The sequence below is a fragment of the Staurois parvus genome, unplaced genomic scaffold (assembly GCF_062004578.1).
Source record: "Staurois parvus isolate SC_StPar_1 unplaced genomic scaffold, SC_StPar_1.0 ptg000644l, whole genome shotgun sequence".
Taxonomy (NCBI): Eukaryota; Metazoa; Chordata; class Amphibia; order Anura; family Ranidae; genus Staurois; species Staurois parvus.
The window spans coordinates 1816063-1837043 of NW_028318440.1; the positions used below are offsets into that span (position 1 = coordinate 1816063).

Genomic DNA, 20981 nt, shown 5'->3' on the forward strand with positions numbered 1-20981 from the left:
GTAAGCTGGAAATCACTGAAGTAAACATTGCTACTCCAGTGATATCCACTTGTTTCCAGATCCTGTGTCAAGTGGCTGGCCTGATCCATTGTGAATACCGGAGGTTGGCCGCTTGGCACAGGCACCATTCAGAGAATGCTTTGAAAAATGCAAAGCATTCTCTGATTGGTTGGGGTGGAGAATGTAATGCCGCAACCCCACCTTTCCAACTTATCCAGTCAGAATGCTTTGAATTAATTCAGAAAATGCAAAGCATACTCTAAATAGTGCCTATGCCGAGTGGCCGTCGTCCTGTATTCACGGTACATAAGGCCAACTGCTCATCATGAAGCAAGTGGAGATCACTGCAGTACTAATGGCTACTTCAGTGATCTCCAGCTTCCTGGTATGGTATATACATAGTTATATTGGACCAAGCTGGACCAATGTATTTTCAGTATGTACTGTATAAAACATCCATACGTATCTAAACCCAACAACAAAAATGATATAAAATACAGCTAACTAGTACCTAAATGCAGTGGCTTTATTTTTAATTCTTTTATTTTTACCTAATGATACTTCTGGCCTAGGATAACAAATCACTTTCACAATACTGTATCTCTGGAAATGCAATCATTGTCACATTGGGACAGGAGTGTATTAGGACTACCTCCTTCTCTCCATAACATAGGGGGAGACCTTCCATAGCCCAAGCTGTACAAGGCAGGCTTAATAACAAAGCCTGAGATAAGACAGCGGAGTGCACAGAACCCAATGAAGCTTTTAATGTTTACCAACTTCCGCCCGCCCTATAGTACAATGACAGGTGCAAGGTGGTTCTCTCGTTCTGATAGGACGTCATATGACGTCCTACCATTCTCATTGCGCATGCGTGGCCCAGGGAGCACGCAGCGCGGCGATCGCCGGTACGCTGTGTCCCTCGGACACAGCGGATCACGGAAAGAGCCGAAGATGTCGGCTCGGTCATGTGATCAGCTGTGTCCAATCACAGCTGATCACATGTAAACACGGAAATGCCGGTTATCGGCATTTCTCTCCTCTCGAGCTGTCATGATGACAGCTCGAGAGGAGAGCTGGTAATCGGCTTTCTGTGGAGGGGACATGTACACTGATCATCAGGGCACTGATGATCAGTGTGGCCCCAGAAGTGCCACCCGTCAGTGTCCATCAGTGCCAGCAGTCAGGGCCACCTGCCAGTGCCCATCAGTGCCACATCAATGCCACATATCAGTGCATACCAGTGCACATCAATGCCACACATCAGTGCCCATCTGAGCTGCCTTTCAATGTCACCCATCAGTGCCAGTCAGTGCCACCTATCAATGCCAGTCAGTACCACCTATCAGTGCTGCCAATCAGTGCCGCCAATCAGTGCCAGGCAGTGTCTCCTATCAGTGTGCATCAGTGCCAGTCAGTGTTGCCTAACAGTGCCAGTCAGTGCCGCCTATCAGTGCCAGTCGGTGCCGCCTATCAGTGCCAGTCATATATCAGTGTCATGTATCAGTGCTGCCTTTCAGTGCCCATCAGTGATGCCTGTCAATGCCCATCAGTGCAATCTACCAGTGCCTCATCAGTGCCCATCAGTGCCACCTATCAGTGTCCATCAGTGCAGCTTATCAGTGTCCATCACTGCAGCCTCATTAGCGCATATCAGTGAAGGAGAAAAATCACATATTTACAAAATTGTATAACAAAAACTAAGAAAAAACTTTTTTTTTTCAAAATTTTCTGTGGTTTTTGGTTTGTTTAAGAAAAAATAAAAATCTCAGAGGTGATTAAATACCACCAAAATAAAGCTCTATCTGTCTCAAAAAAATGATAAAAATTTCATATGGGTACAGTGTTGCATGACCGCGCAATTGCCATTCAAAGTGTGACAGCGCTGAAAGCTGGAAATTGGCCTGGGCAGGAAGGGGGTATAATTGCCCTGTAGACAAGTGGTTAAATGAAAAAAAATAAAATAGAACAATTAAGAGACATTCACTGGTATGATTTTCTTACACTATAACTACATTTTACTCATTGTATTTGATAGCATTAAAATAAAATGTATGAGTCTTTTGTCCAGATAGGTCTAAGGCTATGCCCTCCTGCCAGAATGATATATTGAAATAACACTGAAGGGTTTCCTTTAACCAAGTTTCATACAATACTGGAAGTGTTTTGAGACATCTTGTGAGCCATCATTACCACACTACTCTTTTTATACATTCTTAACCCATGGATTGCACAGAACATCTGTTAAGATAAAATGTTGGTTCTTCTGTCAAAAAAGCAGTTGACTGTTGTTATAGCTAGGGATTAAGTGACCATTGAACTGTTGTTGAACTTCATTTCCCAGCATGCTTTGCCAAAGGTTATGTAAGCTTGTCTTGGTACTTTTATGACTCATCTGATATCTTCACATATCACATGCTATCAAAATATTATCTGAATTTATGTTTTTATTTCTGTTCATCTTGCATTGCTTTTCTATTACAGCTTCATCCCTATATATATATATATATATATATATATATATATATATATATATTTAGCATAAAATATGCTGGCCATTGTCATGAGTATCAGGCATCTGATGTGCTTACAGGAAAATTTTTACATAAATAATGTATGTGTCTTTATTCTGTTTCTGAGGTACAAGAACACTTTCTGTTTTGTGAGAGGTGGAATGTTTTCATACAACAAGCTACAGATGTTGATTCCAGCTCACTGTGGGCCTCCAAATAATGGGTGTAAACCACAAATGTATATTAAATGCCAGAAGGTCGCTTCTCTTGCCAGTGACCCTGGAGTGTATGCAATGAGGGATGTCAGAAAAACGCATATGACATAATGATAAATTACTCCTGTTGATCATAAATGTTCTTCTGCGATGTGGTGTCCCATGCATCAAAACAGAGGGTGACATTAATAAATTATTGTGTGTTGACATCATATTTGAGTTTTTTACAGCAGTGTATTGAAAGGGGATTTATGATAACCAGGGGTGAAAGAGTCAATGTAATCATGTCCTGATTTAACCTAACTTTTAGTTGTTAAAGAAAAAAAAATAAACCAAGCTTCTCGAGGACCTGGATAATGCTCACAGCTTGTATGATAGAAACTGTAGCCAAGTCCAAGATGTGCTGGAACTTACTTATTCACATTTTCATCACCTGCTGTGATCAGATGGACATCTAAACCCAACAACCTCTACATTATTTGATATTCACAGCACACTTATTTATTTTTCTATCTCATTCTAAATGTATTTGATAACTGAATTAAGCCAACACGTAGGAAATTAGAAGCTCCGAAAGGAAATTCATTTTCAACAAAGGATTTGAGAGAATAGAAGGTTTTTTTTTTCCTTTCTCCATATTCTGAATAACTGCTAGTGGTCAATTGGCAATGATGGTAATCACCATTAGGGCAGGCAACATTTAAAGAGCTGTAAAAGGAAACTGTAATATACTTTTAATGGATACATATTTTGAGTTATGGAAATATATTGTTTGATCACAGAGATGTAATCAAGCCAGCATTGAGTCGAAACGTTAGAGTTGGAATAGTCCAAGGAGAAGCTGCAGTATGCATTGGCCAGCTTTAATAAAGCTAGATTATTATCTGACACCATCAATATGTGACTTTATGGATTCTTGCTTTTTACATCAGTTTGAGATTCTTCTGAGATCATTGAGCGGCACATTTGACTTGCAATTGACCTCTTTCTGACCTGTATTTGGCCTGCTTCAAGCTGTTTCTTCAATCCTATAGACATGCATGGGTAGAGAAGTAGTTAGAGAAGTAAACACAAATCTTTCTTTATATTTTGGAAGAGGAGGGAACGGTTAGAAGCTCAGGCAGAATATTATTGCTGTTTGTGGAGTTTCACCTTCTCTATTGTCCCTGGTGACCATTATCCCTGTTACAGAAAATGATGGGACATTCAACAATTTAAGCTGCTGCAAAAACAAAAGATTAGGCAAACTGTTCCAGTTTATTAGCCTGTTCTCACCTCTAGGACAGAAAATGAAGAACTAATACACACAAACATAAAAAACAACCCTTCCATGCTCTATCTAAAAAATATGGCTTTCAATATACTTTAATGTAGTAAAAAAAAGAAAAAACAAATTATACCTCTTTTTTGCAATTTAATTTCATCTGTTTTTCTATTAATATATAATATTAATGTGCTTGTACTTGGTGAATGGTAAAAAACTATTGGTTTCCTGTTTGCCATACATGGTCTAACGTGGGCTGAAAAGGACATAGGTGCTCATCAGTCCAGGTGGCAGTGGAGTAGTTCAGTTTGTAGATTGCCATAAGTTCAGGGATTTGCTGCCCTGAGGTATACGAAAGGGGAGATTGGGACAGGAGTTAGCACCTGCACCTAAGGATCTGCTCCATATTAGCATGCAGGACTAAAGCAGCCCATAGATGAGTCAGTTTGTTTTCATTTTACTAGCAGGTTGAATGTAAAAACTGACCTGATTCCACCATCCACACATTCAAGGAGGATAGGGGAATTCTCCCCGCTGAGCTATTATATTCTGACAGTGGAGAGACTTCCGCGCTGTCAGAATACACTGATCAGTGCTGCAGGCTACAGCCTGCGGCAGCAAACGCCCTAGGAGAATCCAGCATGCTGGTTGTACAGAAGTCAATTGGTAGATCGACTTCTGTACAACCACAGTGGCCATACATGGATCGAAATTTGGCCAGTTTAGCAGGGATCCACATATGACCAGCTTAAGGAAGGGTGGAATTTGCAAATAGGAATGAGAGACTAGACTGTGTTGATCATTAAAATACTTCCAGTGCCAGTGTATGCTGTCACTTTCTATGAAAATTGGACCGTCATGATATCACTCCACCATTTTAATTGGGCCAACCTTTATTTAGTAGCCAAGGTCCCCCACCCACCCCTCTTTATTTTTATTCTGTTAACCTTTGCATACCCATTGGTTTGCTTTGTTTTATTTTTCTTACAATTACCAAAATGATTGCCTCTGGTAGTAAGTAGCTTTGTGAGAGAATGCTGTATTGAATACTGTTTATTAATCTTGTCCTTTAGGAAACTGGATGAAACTGAGGACCCATAGAGAGGGTGAATTTTCCTAGCAGGGACATAGACAACAAGAAAAACTTGACTTCTGTTCTATTCCCTCGCCACTCTATCTCAAATCTAAAAAATATAATTAAAAAAAAGTTTGTCTTTAGTTAAACTTGAAAGGTAAATTCTAGGCAAGAAGTGAGCATGCATTGTGGATAAAGATCAATAAAAAAAAAAATTAAGGACTGTTTCAGTGCTGGCCCATTTTTGTATGTGTAGGAAGCAGCAAGAAGTGTCTTTTAGAATGACCAGATTACAAACAAAATTGAGTAGCCTAGGCTTGTGCAATGCAGCAGTTTCTATATAATAAAAAAAATAAGAAAAGTAGTCAACCATTAGGCTATGGTCCGTGCATGCTGCACAAGAGATAATTTTTCCATTTTGCCTGGTATGTACCTTTTAAGTGCCATTAACCTGCCTATTAGAAAAAGGGGAAAAACATCAGTCTGACAATAAAATGAAGAAACAAGATTATAATGGGTTCTGGTAGTGTAGCATTTGCTTGAAAACAAACCAATGCATCACTACTTGTCATTCATAGACATCAGCTCGCCATAGATGGATAGACTTCTAATGATCAACTTCTGTAGAACGGTAACATTGGAGAATGTTTCTCGATCAGTAGGTTGCAGTGCTGATCAGTGTATTCTGACAGCAGAGGAGTCCCACTGCCTTGTTTGAAGCTCACTGACTGATAAAAAAAAATTAATAAAATACGGCCAGCCATATACTTGTCTATGGCTAGCTTTAAAATGAGAGCATTATAAGTCTTGATAGTGTGTGTATGTGTGTGTTTGTGTGTGAGATTAACTTTACTGAAGTGGGTTCTAACAGTATTTTTTAAATATATCTGTTTGCCGCTATTAAAACATACTAAGGGGTCTGTTTATCAACTTTTTCTCCAAGGTTCCACATAACTTTCACCATTTTAATTGAATTGTGTGAACATCTGTAAGTCATGGGTGAAAACATTGATAAACAGTGGGCTAAATGACATTTAAAGGTGTATTCTTTAAGCAACAGTGGTTTTGTGTTAAAATATATGCTATATATATGAGCTGTGTTCTGACTCAACTACAGGACCATAAACTTTATCTCCAGTGATGTATACAGCTATACGACATGGTGTTGAATCTATCTCTTGCATCGGGTCAGACAGTTTAACTCAATGAATAAACTCACATGTTGAGGAAGTCAGATGAGGAAAACCATTCAAAAGTTCTATTTAATGGAGGATAATCATAGGTAGAAAAACGTTAATGTTGTAAGCTTCATGGAAAGATGCATACAGGTAGACAGGATACAGTGGAATGACTACAGAGAGAAAGGCAGGGGGGAGGGGTATACACAAATAAGGTGAGAGAAAGAGCTCAGCTTAGGCAGGAGAAGACAGTTTAAAGACACAGAACAATGATAAACAAGTGATGGTCACAGAGAAATAATAATAAATCAAATAGTGTAACACAACACTCCCCTTCTGAAATCTTTAGATTTCGTAACTTCAAAATATATATATATTCAATAAGTCCAATTCTGATGAATGTCTTGGAACCTGTAACAAGAAACATGCAACAAGCAAACATAAACATAAGTTCAACTGGATGGCAGAACATGTAGTAATCCAACATGGGCCACCTTCATAGAATACCAATGTTCCAAGTAAAAAACCTGTGTTTAGCAGCAACGTACTCCCCGCCGTGCCAATAGCATGGCAGAGTAGTTGCATAAGTCAGTCACCTGGCAAAAGGAATACTAACTCTGTAATTGGTCAAGCAAATGTTCGTGTTGATCCTCCCTTGGTTACCTTGACCTCTACCTTCCAGACCTTGTCATCATCACTGGGCTTAACTTTAGTAATGAGACCCATAGGCCATGGTAAGGAGTGAGTAGAAGTTCTCTTACAAAAACCTTGAAGGCGAACGCCATAAGCTGTTCTGAAGAGATGCTCATGACACGGCTATGGTCCCACAGTCAGTTGGATTGAGTTCAGTGGTAATATAATGCCATTGACTTGATAGAGAGAACCTCTTTACACATTGTATCCTGTTGCTGACGTACATGTGAAACTAAAATAAAAAAAAATAACTGCACTAGGATATAATAAGACAAAAAATTCAGAAATAAATAAAACAAAAAGCAGCTGACATCATTGTGCTCATTGATCAGTGTTACAGCCCGGTTTGGGGATCTTTCAGAGTGGAGTCATCATCCTGTACCTGGGAGAGGATACCCATTGGAAATTATTTGCCATATTGATTCCTTACTATACTGCGCATACTGACCACTGCTATACGGCCAAAGTATCCAGTAAGGGGCCATTTTTTGCCGGGTGTATGGTGACGGTATATGAGATCAAGTTTTTTCTCCTTTATTTTTGTTTCATTTTTTTGAGTATCTATATGGACTTTTAATTTGGAAATTATCATTTAGTTTTTAATTGGCACTGCATTTCTTTGTACATGTAAAACTATTTTGTTTGGTTGTATATATAACCAAGTACTACCTTACTGTCACATAAAAGGTGAAAGAATCAATTCTAGTGTCCATATCCCTTTGTGGCAATTTCTACCGCTAGCACAGCCACACAGAGTTCAAGTCTTGGTATGGTATGAACAGGTTTGGGAGTGAGTTTTGCCTTGCCTAGAACAAAACTACAGTATGATTCATTCAAGAGTTCTTTAATAGGCTACTGCAGCAATAGCTTCATCTGATGCATTGGAGAAAATATGAATCTCTCTATGGTCAGAAGCTGAAATGGAAATTGGATCATAGCAACGTGAAATCTGAAGTTTTTCTAATGACATCAGAGAACATCTCCACCTTTCCCACTTGTGTTTCTCACTAGGTAAAGCAGTATTACAGTCTATGTTCTCAGTAGATAACTGCCTTAGCAGGATCTTACCTTGAATGGTAACTGGAGCAATGAAACCCAGTGAATCATAGATGCTGTTCACCACCAACAAGACTCCTCTCTTAGTGAAGGGTTTGTCACAAGTTGACACTTTAAAGGTGAATGTGTCTTGTTTGAAACCCAAACTTTGTTGTATGGTAGACACATCTGTACTAAATCAAGGTTTTTTTAAACTAGTGACATAGTCCTCAGAGAGAACAGCATTCATAAGTTCCTGGCTGTTAGATATAATCTTGTGAAGTCTAAGGTTTGCTACAGATAGCATTTCCTTTGTTCTGGTGAGAAGATTGATTGCTTCTTTAGCAGATGGAAAGGATTTGAGTGCGTCATCAACATAGAAGCTTCATTCAACAAATTGGTGGGAATCAGATCCATAATCCTTTTCTCCAGCCTGAGCTGTTCTCCTTAGCCCGTACGTTGGCACTGCAGGGGAAGGACTGTTACCGAAGACGTACCTTCATTCGATATTCTATCACTTCCTTGTTGATGTCATTGTCTTTGTGCCATAGAAACCTGAGGTAGTTTCTGTTGCCTTCTTTGACAATGAAGCAGTGAAACATTTGTTGAATGTCAGCCATTACTACTATGGGCTCTTGTCTGAAGCGGATCAGGACTCCTATTAGACTGTTGTTCAAGTTGGGTCCAGTAAGGAGCATGTTGTTAAGAGAAACACCTTCATGCTGAGCGCTGGCATCAAAGACAACTCTGATTTGGTCTGGTTTGTGTAGGTGATACACACCAAAGGATGGAAGGTACCAGCATTTTTCTTCCTCCTTTAGTGGGGGTGCAGGCTGTGTATGATCTCTGTCAAATATATTTTGCATAAAGTCCACAAAGTGTCTTTTCATCTCTGGTTTCCTGCTTAAGTTGTGTTTTAAGGAGGAGAATCTACTGATGGCTTGCTGCAAGTTGTTGGGCAATCTCTCTTTTAGGAGACAAAAAGGTAGGGGTGTTACCCAGTTATTGGAGTTGTCTTGAAAGAACTCATTGTCCATTACTCTGATAAATTCCTTGTCTTCCATTGAAGGAGCCAGTATATCATCTTCACTGGTTGTATTAAACACTGTAGAGCCGAGGTTATTGTCATGGGGAGAGAAAGGGCTTGTGTTACCTGAGACACTATGTTGCCATTTGCAGCTGGCTATCTTCTCTTTCACCCAGTAGTGCTGTAAGCATGGCACAAAGTAAGTGCTTCGGCCATTTGGCAGAATATTTGTCTTTAATGATGAAACGTTGGTAGGTCTCTTCATTTTGCTATACAGACGTTGCCTATGATGACCCAACTTAGATCTGTGCGCTGTGCAAATGGGACATCTGGGGCTCCACTGACTTGTCTGTGTACTTTGTGAACCCTTAGAATGTCTCTTCCTAACAGAAGAAGGATCTGAGCATATTTGTCAAGCAGTGGTATCTCACTTGCTATTACCTTCAGGTAGGGTGAAAGAAGGCAGCAGCTGGTGTAGGGATTTCTTCATTGTTAGCAGGTAGCTGATTACACTCAATAAGTGTAGGTAGGAGTAATTGCAGGTTACCTTTGAGAGGAGACACCATGAATCCATGAGCCCTTCTTCCAAAAACCTCTGTAGTTCCACTACAAGTACCCAAGGTGTAAGGATGCATTTCACGCTTTATTTCAAATAGATCAAACAGTTCGGATCTTGCAAGTGATCTATTGCTCTAATTATCTAAGATTGCATACACCTTTAGAGTCTTTTCTGGTTGATCTTTGTGGTATATATTCACCAGGCATATCTTAGCACATGACTTATCACTGCGGTCTTCCCCACAAACTTCAGTGCAGGATGAAGAAATTATGGTGGAATCAGGCGTTGATCTGTATTCTGCCTGCCTTGCCTTGACTTGGGAGGAGAGTTAACACGTTGGGCAGAGCTGAGCTCAAGTGGATGGAGGGCTTGCACATGTTCTTCTGAGCCACACTCTGTGCACTTGATGGACATATTACAGCCATTAGCAAAATGTTCGGTAGAAGCACAACACTTGAAACATACCCCGAATGTCTTTAAAAGCTCCTTACGCTCTTCAAGAGCCCTTTTACGAAAGCAGATGCATTTTTTGAGGTGGTGTGGCTTCTTGTGAATGGGACACTCTTGGTTAGGGTTTTCAATCTTCCTACTTTGTTTGCAGCTACAACTGTGGTGGTAGTGGGGAGGATGTCAGTCTTTTTCACAGATACTGGGCCTCTATGGTTCCTATAGTTGGCCTGAAGACTGGTACTCTTAGGAAAGGATGAAAAGAGACTGTACTCATCGTAGGAAAAACTTGGGTCATTCTTGGTCTCTGCAATATTCCTGATGAATTTGCAGAAGAAAGAGAATTGAGGGAAGAAAACATTGTTCTGTTTTATGCATGATGACCCTAGTGCAGACCATTTTTTTGCAAACCATACGGGAGCTTGGAGACATTGGGTTTACCCTTCTGGCAGTGTCCAGGTAACTGAGTCCAGGTAGTTTTGAGTCTGCCTTGGCTAGCTGAAGCTTAAGTAGAAGGTCACTTAGTCTCTGGAACTCCTTGCTGTCCTAACCAGATATCTTTGTGAAAGTTTCCAGCTGTATGAATAGAGCATTTTCTGTAGCTTCTGGACTGCCATAACTTTGTTCTAATCGATCCCATGCAGCTGTGAGGCCTGCTGTAGGATTGTCCATGAAACTGATCTTAATGGCTTAACACGTGCAGCAGATAGAGGACCAAGCCATCTGATCAGCAGATCCAACTCGTCAGCAGCTGTAATACCAAGATCATTGATTGTAGTTCTGAAAGCACATTTCCAACTTCTGTAGTCTTCAGGTTGGTCATCAAAACTTGTAAGACCAGTTTTTGTGAGCTCTCTGCGAAGTATGTACTTCACAAACTCTGCTCTCTGTTGTCTCCGACTTTAAGCAAGATGTTGTTGGCTGAACGGTGCTGATTGCGCTATCTTTGACATCGCTGTTATAAGACACAGGGAAATATGGTGCAGCAGATGTATTCAGGTGAGTTTCTTGCTTGAAGTCAGTTGCTCCAATGGTACACTTATTTGAGGCTGGACTGATGACAGGAGATTGATGACTTGCTTGCAGTTTCCTCTGATGCTCTGTGACGTATGAAGGAAGGTTAGGTAGATAGGCAGCAAAGGTTTTAGAGTAATATTGCTTGCTGGGAAGTTGCTGGAACCTCTTTAACTTGATGCTGAAAAGCAGTCTCTATGTTGTCAGGAGCATTGGAGATGATAGAGTGTACACTGCAGTGGCTTATAACCAGAGGCGGACTGACAACTCATGGGGATTCCGGGCAATAAGGGATCATGGGGGCCCAGTGTCCTTGCCCAAACTCCAAAAAGCCTATGAAAAAGGTACCAGGGGCATCTCATGGGGCCCCCTACTGACCCCGGGCCCTTGGGCAGTGCCTGAGTTTACAAATGGTCAGTCCGCCCCTGTTTATAACATAGTGCACTTGAGGGGATCTTCCATATCCGCTATGTTTAGGTTAATGCTGTCTTTATCACTTGCACCTCCATCTTCACTGATAGCTTGTTCTAGAACTCTTAGTTTTGCCATAGCTGTATCATGTTTACACTGTTCATTTAAGATTTCTATTGCTGCTCTTTGTTCTGCTGACTGAGTTTCCAAGTGTGCTCTTTGGCGTGCTGACTGAGTTTCCAAGTGTGCTCTTTGGCGTGCTGACTGAGTTTCCAAGTGTGCTCTTTGGCGTGCTGACTGAGTTTCCAAGTGTGCTCTTTGGCGTGCTGACTGAGTTTCCAACTCTGCTCTTTGGCATGCTGACTGAGTTTCCAACTCTACTCTTTGGCGTGCTGACTGAATTTCCAACTCTGCTGTCTGAGTTACTAACTCTGCTCTCTTTTTTGCATATGCGGCCCGCACCTTGCAGGCTTCCACTTCAGCGTGGGCACTAATAATTTGCTCACCGAGTGTAGAGCGTCTTGAACTATGGGATTTAGAGGACTTTTTTAAATGTCTTGTAGAAACAGATCTGTGAGATGCAGTGTCTTGTACCAGCTTTATTTTTGCTTCTGCCTTTGATTTGGTTTGCTGGATAGAACTGTCTCTTTCTAGAGTAAGAACCTGGAAGCTGTTTAATTCCTGTATCGAATCTTCCATGTTCATACTTTGTAAAAGATTATTGAACTTGTTGCTGGTAAACTGATAAAACTCATATGAGGCAGAAAATTGTTGGATGGCGCCTTCTAGTGGCTGTACCTCTTGTTCAACAGACAGTGTGTTAGATTGAGTAACAATCTTTTCCCATAATAACTTCAGGCTAGTTGTTAGCTCAGTTCTTAAAGGTTAGCTCAGTTCTTAAAGGTTCATTATTTTCCATCATTTTCCAAGTTGGTTTAACTGAGCATTTGGGTAACACAGCTGGATCAGAGACTTGATCTGCTGTGTGTAACACCTCTTCACAGATGGAGCCCTTGTAACTCATGTTGACACAAGCAGATAATGATTGAGAGATAAACAAGCTGGAACGCTGTGCCTGGGCTTAGTTATGGAGGCTCAAACGTGCTCCTGCCATCCTCTTCCTTTGCAATGAGAACACTAAATCTTGTCTGTATCAGTACTTTTCTGTAACACCAAGGGGTTTATGTACTAAAGCTGGTTCATTCAGAATCTTGTACACTTCTATATAGAAACCAATCAGCTTACAGGTTTTATTGCTAAAGATTAATTGAACATGCTGAGGTTAGAGGTTGATTGGCTATCATGCACAGGTGCACCAGATTCTGCGTGAACCAGCTTTAGTAAATCTACCCCCAAGTACAGCTTTAAGGCATCCCCCAAGCATGTCATTCGAACGATTTGTTTATTTTCATGTTGCCTTTAAAGTCGTATGAAAAGACCCTTTTCCTGCTGTGCGGTATTTTTAAAAAATGTTTTTACATTGATACATGTCCCTTCATGAAAGTCCCAGCTTTACGTGTCTTTTTTTTATCATAGTTTGTCTATTAGCCCTGAAAATGGCCAGAATTCAACAAAAAAAATTGGCTCCTATAGTTCAGGTTTCCAAAAAGATTTGTAGAACCCTTTGCTAATCAAACACAAGCAGATTGACCCATCATTATTCTCACGGCATTTTTACAAAAATAAAAAATATAGCATATAAAGTTTTTACTCAGATTGTTTTGAGCAGTAAATAAATTTGGGGGAGTCTTGTCAGTTCTTGTCCAAAACAGACTTTAGGCTTATTTTACTTGGTCGCTTTTGTTATATTCTATGAACTACTGAAATTTTATTTTAACAATTCAGAGAAAAAAATGTGCACACCCAACAGTGAAAATATAATAACCAATACATACAGTATGAATAGCCACTTGTGTAGAACAAACATTATAAATGGATATAAATTTATCCACAAGTGAATTCTCAGAAAGAGTTAAAAAGTAAAAATAAGGTTCAATAAAATCCTTTAACTGACTGGTCTTGTACTGCTCACCTAGTTATTACTAAACTTTGGTTCAACCATAACAATACGTGTGATGATACCCCTCCAAGGAAAACTTACTTTGCCAGCATTGAAGGAAAATGTATGGGAAAATTACATGGTCTCAAAAATCATTTTACATCCTGTTCTCATTTCAACCTGAACATTGGTCTTGGCTGGAAATACACAAACTCTATGGTGGAAGCCTTGTGGCTAATTATATAAAAGAAAGAAAGTAACCTCTGGGGATTAGACAGGGCAAAACTCTTCAGTGAGAATTGTACTTTGCAGCTTCACTCCAATTCCAAGCTGGATTTGCAGATCTGTCAAATGTGCATTCCTCTTCTTTGCACTTTTCAACTGAAGCTGCTACAGCTGTGTGACCATAGGGTGTTGCCTATAAAACTATGGGAAACTTATACGGCAGTATTTTATTCCCTTAAAAGACCAGTTTTGCTAAATGTTTTATACTGAACACTGAAGTTTTAAGTATTCACAGTTTTCAGAATATTTACTTTTTTTCAGATGGTTTTCATATAAGGGACAGGGCTTTAAAACAATCTATAACAATGCCAAGGGTGCTTTGAATAGTTAAATAATATGTTAACCCAACATTTCATATTCCTGATCTGTGCCTGCTGTACCATGTACCTGTATGAAAAAGTATCCTGTTCTCTTTGTGCTGCTTCCTTTGTGTGAAATCCCTGGTGTTCCTGCCAGTCCCTCTGCTTTCTTATTGAAAATTGACCACACTAAGCAGGGGAACAGATCCAATCACACCACATCTGCACCAAAATAGTGCAGGACCCTTTTTTTTGTCCACACCAGAATCGGATTGCATGGGTGTGAACACCCATGCAATCCGATTCTGCACATTGCACCATGTTTTGCGAACTGATTTTGAGGTGTTAACTTAAAATACACGCCCAAAGGCAGAAGATTATTAACCTTCATGCATACTAACCTAAAAACCTTCTCTGTGCAGCAGCTCCACCAGCCCCCCTAATACTCACGTGAGCCCTATCACGATCCAGCGATGTGCACGAGAGCCTCGGCTGTCCGGGACTCTCTCTTTTCATTGGCTGAGACAGCAGCGAGAGCCATTGGCTTCCTCTGCTGTCAATCACAACCAGTGAGCCAATGAAGAGGGAGAGTAAGTGGGGCAATGCAGTGGTTCTGTGTGTTAATAGACACACAGAGCAGAAGCTCGCTCCCAAACCTGCTTGTGTGCCCCCATAGCAAAATACTTGCCATGGGGGCACTCAGCAGGAGGCAGGGGCCAGGAGCGCTGGCGGGGAACCTAAGAAGAGGCGGATCAGGGCTGTTCTATGCAAGTCCACTACACACAGCAGGTAAGTATAACATATTTGTTATTTTTTACAATTGACTTTAAAGTGGTTCTAAAGGCTCAAGGTTTTTTACCTTCATGCATTTTATGCATGAAGGTAAAAAGCCTTCTGTGTGCAGCAGCTCCCCCATCCCCCCTAATATTCACCTAAGCCCCCTCTCGATCCAGCGATGTGCACTGGAGTCTCGGCTATCCCGGAACTCCCTCTTATCATTAGCTGAGACAGAAGTGGGAGCCGTTGGCTCCCACTGCTGTCAATCACAGCCAGTGAGCCAATGAGAAGAGAGAGGGATGGGGCCAAGCCACAGCTTCATGTGATAGATACACGGAGCAGTAATAGATACAATAGATACACGGAGCAGCGGGTGCCCCCATAGCAAGCTGCTTGTTGTGGGACACCCGACAGGAGGGAGGGGCCAGGAGAACCTGTGGGGGAGGATCTGTGCAAAACCACTGCACACAGCAGTTAAGTATAGACATGTTTGTTATTTTTTCTTAAAAAAAAAATAAACCTTTAGAATCACTTTAATATCACTTTAACTTTGGTGCATGTGGTTTACATTTTATTTAAAAAAAACAGGACATAGGGGTCTTTGACTGAACCCCACTGAGCTCAATAGCCCTTCTTTCTTCCCCCTCCCACTTTGTCCCCTTTTGTCCACTCTTCCGCTTTCTTCCCCCCTGTCTTTCTAATCCCTCCTCTCTCTTCTACCTATTTTTTCTAAAGTTTTCTAGTTCCGGTTGGCTGCAACACCTGCTACTCTGCTCCCCTGATTCTCCATTTCCTACCTCTTATTCCTGAGAGCGTACATTCTCAGGATTGATAATTTTTTTTACTTGACATTACGGTGTCTAAAACATTTTATTCTCATACACAGCAATGTTAGATATAGGCCTCATTATATCTGTTCCATAGTTGGTTGGCTTGGTTGTGCTCCAGAATTTTTTATTGCCTCCGTTTTGAAATGGATAGCTGTAAAAATGTTTGGAAAACTCAATAAAGAGGTATTAAAAACAAAAAAAACTGTTACTGCAACTTCCTAAAATGGTCTGTGTGATAAAATACATGGTCCGCTTATAATCTACAGGCCCTCTCTCTCGGTAAAAATCTCTGGCAATAGTATTTCCAAAAATGTACCTGTAAAGAAAAAAGATAGATTATGTACTTTAGCTCTGATTTTAGTCTAAGGCATCGGGCTGAATCCTGAGGAATGTATTGCATCCCAAATCTCACAAGAAGATGCTATTGCAAAGAAATACAGTCTCCCTGGAAGAATAGTAAAATCATGCCCAATGATTTGGGAAGATAGGGGTAAGGTACATATATAGACTTTTGTCTTTACAGGTACATTTTGGACATCCTATCAGCAAACTAATTTTCCGGAGGAGGGCATCCAGACATTATAAAGGGACTTTGCAGGGTCCCTTTAAGCATCCCTGGCAGTTTTACAGCTTGTCCCATCCTTTTCATTGTCACTTTTGCCAGTCAGCTTGGTCATCAAGTAATGAAAAATTTAAAGAACTGCATGCGAGATAAAGAATGGAATTTGTTATACATATATTTAGTATGTATTTTAAGGCATATTTTCATTGAGACACTGCAGTAATGGATGTTAGTTTAATATTTATGTTTCCATTCCAAAATATCAGCACAAGAAAATAAACCTTTTTCACCTTGTTATTTAAATCTGTAACTCTTTATGAAAAAGCTGCATAGAAGTTGCATAGACTTTGGGTCTCTTTACAATGTTTTGTGCCTGGAAACTGCAGGTAACTGTTCAAAATGGTGGTGGTGATGTGAGTTTTGTATGTGCAGTAAACTCCACATATGTAGTGCATAATATTGTGCACTAGGCCTTGAAATTGGCCAAATGAATCAAAATGTGTGGGCTCATGAGCTTTATTGGTAGTGCAAAGAGCATTGGTTATTTCCAGCAATCCATTGCACATAATAAAATATTAATTTAGTCAAGACAGATAAGTGAATGGTGAATTTGCATTGGTTACTATGCTACTGCTCCTTATACTGTTCTTTGCAGAACTCAGAAAACCAATTACTGGCCCAATATTTAATCATGTAGGACTTTGTTTGCACAATGCACTACATGCAGGACTGCATATAATTAACAGAAATTAGCTTTAATATGCACACAGCTGCATGGATGGAAAAAATTGTTTGTTAAATTTTGAAATAAATATTGCATTTGCTATTTGCCTAAAACGTTCTTTTAATATTATATCCCACATTCGGGTTCCTCAGGGCTGTCAGGTGGTCACCAGGATTGCTTATCGGCCACAGGAAACAACTTGTGATTGGACTGACATATCTACTCTTCCAGCTGTACACCTGCTGGGAAGCTTTCAGAAGTCACAGCTGGGGCTGAGACCATATACAACTGCCTGTCATAAATTGAGAATTACTACCCTAGAGTATTTATATAGAGGCATTCTGACACAAAGCTTGGGATTAACAATGAGCCTTATCTTACAGTAAGACCGGAAAAGTGTCACATGGTTTTAGTTTAATTATACTATGAGTTCCTCTGAACCTTGTTTTCACTTCTTTCGTTTAGGTGGATGGTAACCTCCTGGTCTGCATGTTCACAGAGCTGTGGAGGAGGAGTACAGACTCGCAGGGTGACTTGCCAAAAACTAACAGGAACAGGGATCTCTATACCAGTGTCAAATGATATCTGCACCTTGTCTGCAAAACGTCCTGTTGACAGTCAAAGCTGCAGTAGACAGCTGTGTGTGGAGTGGACCACATCTTCATGGGGGCAGGTGAGGACTTTTCAGGAGATCATTTATTCTATAAAGTAGTCACTATAGCAACATGTGTGGAAATAAACTAATAATGCTGACCTAACTCTAAACCACAACAACTGACTTTGGGGAAAGTTGCCAAACTGATTCTGGCATTAGTTATGTTTACTAGTAGAAGAGTGAGGCAACTCAAGAAGTAGACTTCTTTCATTCAGGCATCATCTGTTTATTCATGTTTATGCACAGAAAAAAACAGATTGAATTTACATCAGTTTACATCAGACCCTTCAGGTCAGTTATGGATTTTGGGGGGACCTTTAGCCAAAAAATGCACAGGGTTCCCACCCAAAATCCACACCAGGCCCTTTAGGTTTGGTATGGATTTTAAGGGGGAACCCAAGCCAAAAAAGGCCCCCCAAATTCCATAGCTGACCCTTATCCGAGCATGCAGCATGGCAGGCCAGGAAAGGGTGAAGATGAGTGTTTATCCCCCCCAAACCATACCAGGCCACATGCCCTCAATGTGGGGGGTTCTTGTGGGGACCACCAGCAAAGCACCTGGTCCACGGACATGTCTGTGTATGGTCAATGATGTCACTGGCCCTTAGTTTAATTCAGCGGTGGGGGGAGGTAGAGTGCTAGTTGGTTGAAGGCAAATGACAGTCCGATCAGGTATTGGTGGGGTTTTTTTTTTCAAGTTGGGCAGTGACCAACGATTGATGATGGATGTGCATTTTTAATAAAAGACTGGTCAAGAACGTCTTTGTGTTTTTTTATTTACCACTGACTTTTTTTGGTACATGAGTAGGGGTACTATATACTCTTTACTTATTCCCATGGGTGGGGAGGGTGGTATCTGCTTCCAGATTGCAATAAGTCACCTCTTGCACCTGCACAATGAACTGGGCCAGGGTTGTGGGGAAGAAGCCCTTGTGCTCATCAAAAAAATACCCCCCCATGTTGAGGGGCCACATGTTGGGTCTGTTATGGATTTTGGGGGGACATCACACCATTTTTTTAGTGTGAGGTTCCCCCCAAATTCAATACCAGATTTTTTTTTTGTTATATTCTGTTGATAGCAGGTTTTTAACAACTAGCGAAACATCCTGCTGGCTAATAGCAAGGATGAGACACAAAATGGACATTTTCCATTTACGTCCGTTTTATTCCATTCAGGTTAATTTAAATTGGATCTGACAGAGACATGTTCTGTTTAAAACAACGGACCTAAACAGAAATGGATGTAAAGGGGTGCTCATCCATTTACATTCATTAGCCCATAGAGATGCATTGCTGTCCGTTTTTCAACTGTCAACGGTTGGATGAAAGACGGACAGATGGAACACAAATGTGAAAGGTGCATTAGAAAGAGCTCCTCAAAGCACTGTAGCTTACATTTACTTTTTCAGCGTGTGTGTGTGCCTGTATGTTCATTTTAATCCTGATCTTATACTCTGTGATCAGAACTGTTTTTGTAAGCTAGACGGACCGCTTTTGTAGAGCTTGTTAAAGCGGAGTTCCACTAAAAAGTGGAAGCTCTGCTTATTTGCCTCCTCCCCCCCTCCACTGCCATATTTGGCACCTTTTGGGGGGGAGCGGATACCTGTGTTTGACAGGTACCCGCTTCCTCTTCCGGCTCAGTTTGCCGCGGTAAACTGAGCTGGAAGTTCGGCTCTCTCCTTCCACCCACAGTCTCCTGGGAACTTTCACAGGTCCCAGGAGACTGCCAGACCAATTAGGAGGCGCGGCGTGACTTGCCCATGCGCAATGGGCACCAGGCTGTGAAGCCGCAAGCTGTCACAGCCTGGTGCCCACAGTTGAGATGCCGGCGCCGTGGTGGAGAGAAGGGGAGAAAGGACCACGCAGGTGAGAACATCGCTGGACCCTGGGACAGGTAAATGTGTGTTTATTAAAAGTCATCAGCTACAGTTTTTGTAGCTGCTGACTTTTACTAAACACTAAAATGTCTGGAATTCCGCTTTAATGCTAGTGGCAAGGACTGCTTGCCCTCTGAAAAGTGATCCATGCTTAATCACTTCTCAGAGGCATTTGACAGGCGGTAAAGAAGCAATATGTCACCTCCTTACCACCTGTTTTAACCCCCTAAATGCAGCACCAGAATGCTGTAATCATGCAAATGCACATGGTGGCAGGGCAGCTGCAGCATGGCCCTATTCACTTGAGTGGGTAGACTTCAGTGAGCGGTAGTGCCTGTGAACACAACAGGGGGTATAATTCCTGCCTTGGCTGTAAAGCATCATGGCCACAGCATTTCTACCACACCGGCTGCTGCCTCTAAGGTGGTAGCAATTGGTGGTAAAAATGCAGCTTAACCACATAGCTTTACCATTCCCCAATCTTGCAAGTGAATGGATCCTTAAAGAGAGGTTTCTCAAGACTGAAAATCCTTTTAAAGGGTGTCATGACTGAAAAAAGGCTGAGAAACACTGATGTAGGGAATTCTGTTTAACTAGTAAATAATACTATAATGTATCGCAGAATAAAGCTATGCTCTCTCCAGGATCCCAGGCAGAAGCTGAAAAAACTGGTTGATAGTGTCTTCAGTATCACTCATAGAATTAGATGCAAAATAGGATACAGCCAGTACAGTTATGCTGTACTCACCTTCAAACTAAATAAATATAACTGCAAATGGATGTTACTGAGTCGCCGGCTTTATCCTATTTTGCATATATTGCATAGCATAGATAGTTGTAAAAATATACAAGACAAAAAACAAAAGGTGATTTAGAACACTAGACTCTACAGCTAAAATATCAGTTGGTGACTTCTCAAATAAAATTATTGACACTAAGATAAGAATTAATAATAATATGGCAATCGTTAATCAAGGGGCTTTAAGAGGTTACAGTCAAATTGATATGTGCTTTTGTCAGATATATAGCTTTGTTTTACCCAGATAAACGTAAGGTTTAACTTCAGAACTTTTACACAGGTATGGGGACATGTCTGTCATTGCTGACCATTATTTTGGGAAATAAAGTTAGTTCCCTAGCTGTAACATTGATCCACTTGCTTCAGTAGTTTTTTTTTGCACTGACCTTAAACTGGTATGTAGACCAGGAGCTCTGCCTTCACCCTGTCCTAGTTTTTAAGGTGTTATTTGGTAAGAGACTTGTAAATTGTAGATGTAGAGGTCAGCCTAGGTAGCTCTGTGTTTCTTTTAGTACAGGTTTCTGTTCGAATTTTCAAAATTGCAGTGCTTAACAAATGTTAATACCTAAGCACAATTTAGCAACTTTGACATGTGTTAGTAAAACCGGACATATCATCACAACTAGCTTTGTACATCCATGTGAATTATACCTTGTCTTTTTCAGAACAAATTTGGCTTTCATTTGGTGGAAAATGGTTATGGATATCTCCTGGGGGGGTTTTATTATCAAAGGAAAACTAAG

General features: G+C 40.8%; 1 protein-coding gene across 2 annotated transcripts in view; it reads left to right on the forward strand.

Annotated features, from left to right (window-relative positions):
* Positions 1–20981, forward strand: part of ADAMTSL1 (ADAMTS like 1) — a 453013-nt gene that overhangs the window by 409213 nt on the left and 22819 nt on the right. For both annotated transcript variants that reach the window (XM_089693959.1, XM_089693958.1), the window contains exon 26: positions 17373–17580. In XM_089693959.1, coding sequence (XP_089550085.1) covers positions 17373–17580 — 208 coding nt within the window. The remainder of the gene's footprint in view (positions 1–17372; positions 17581–20981) is intronic.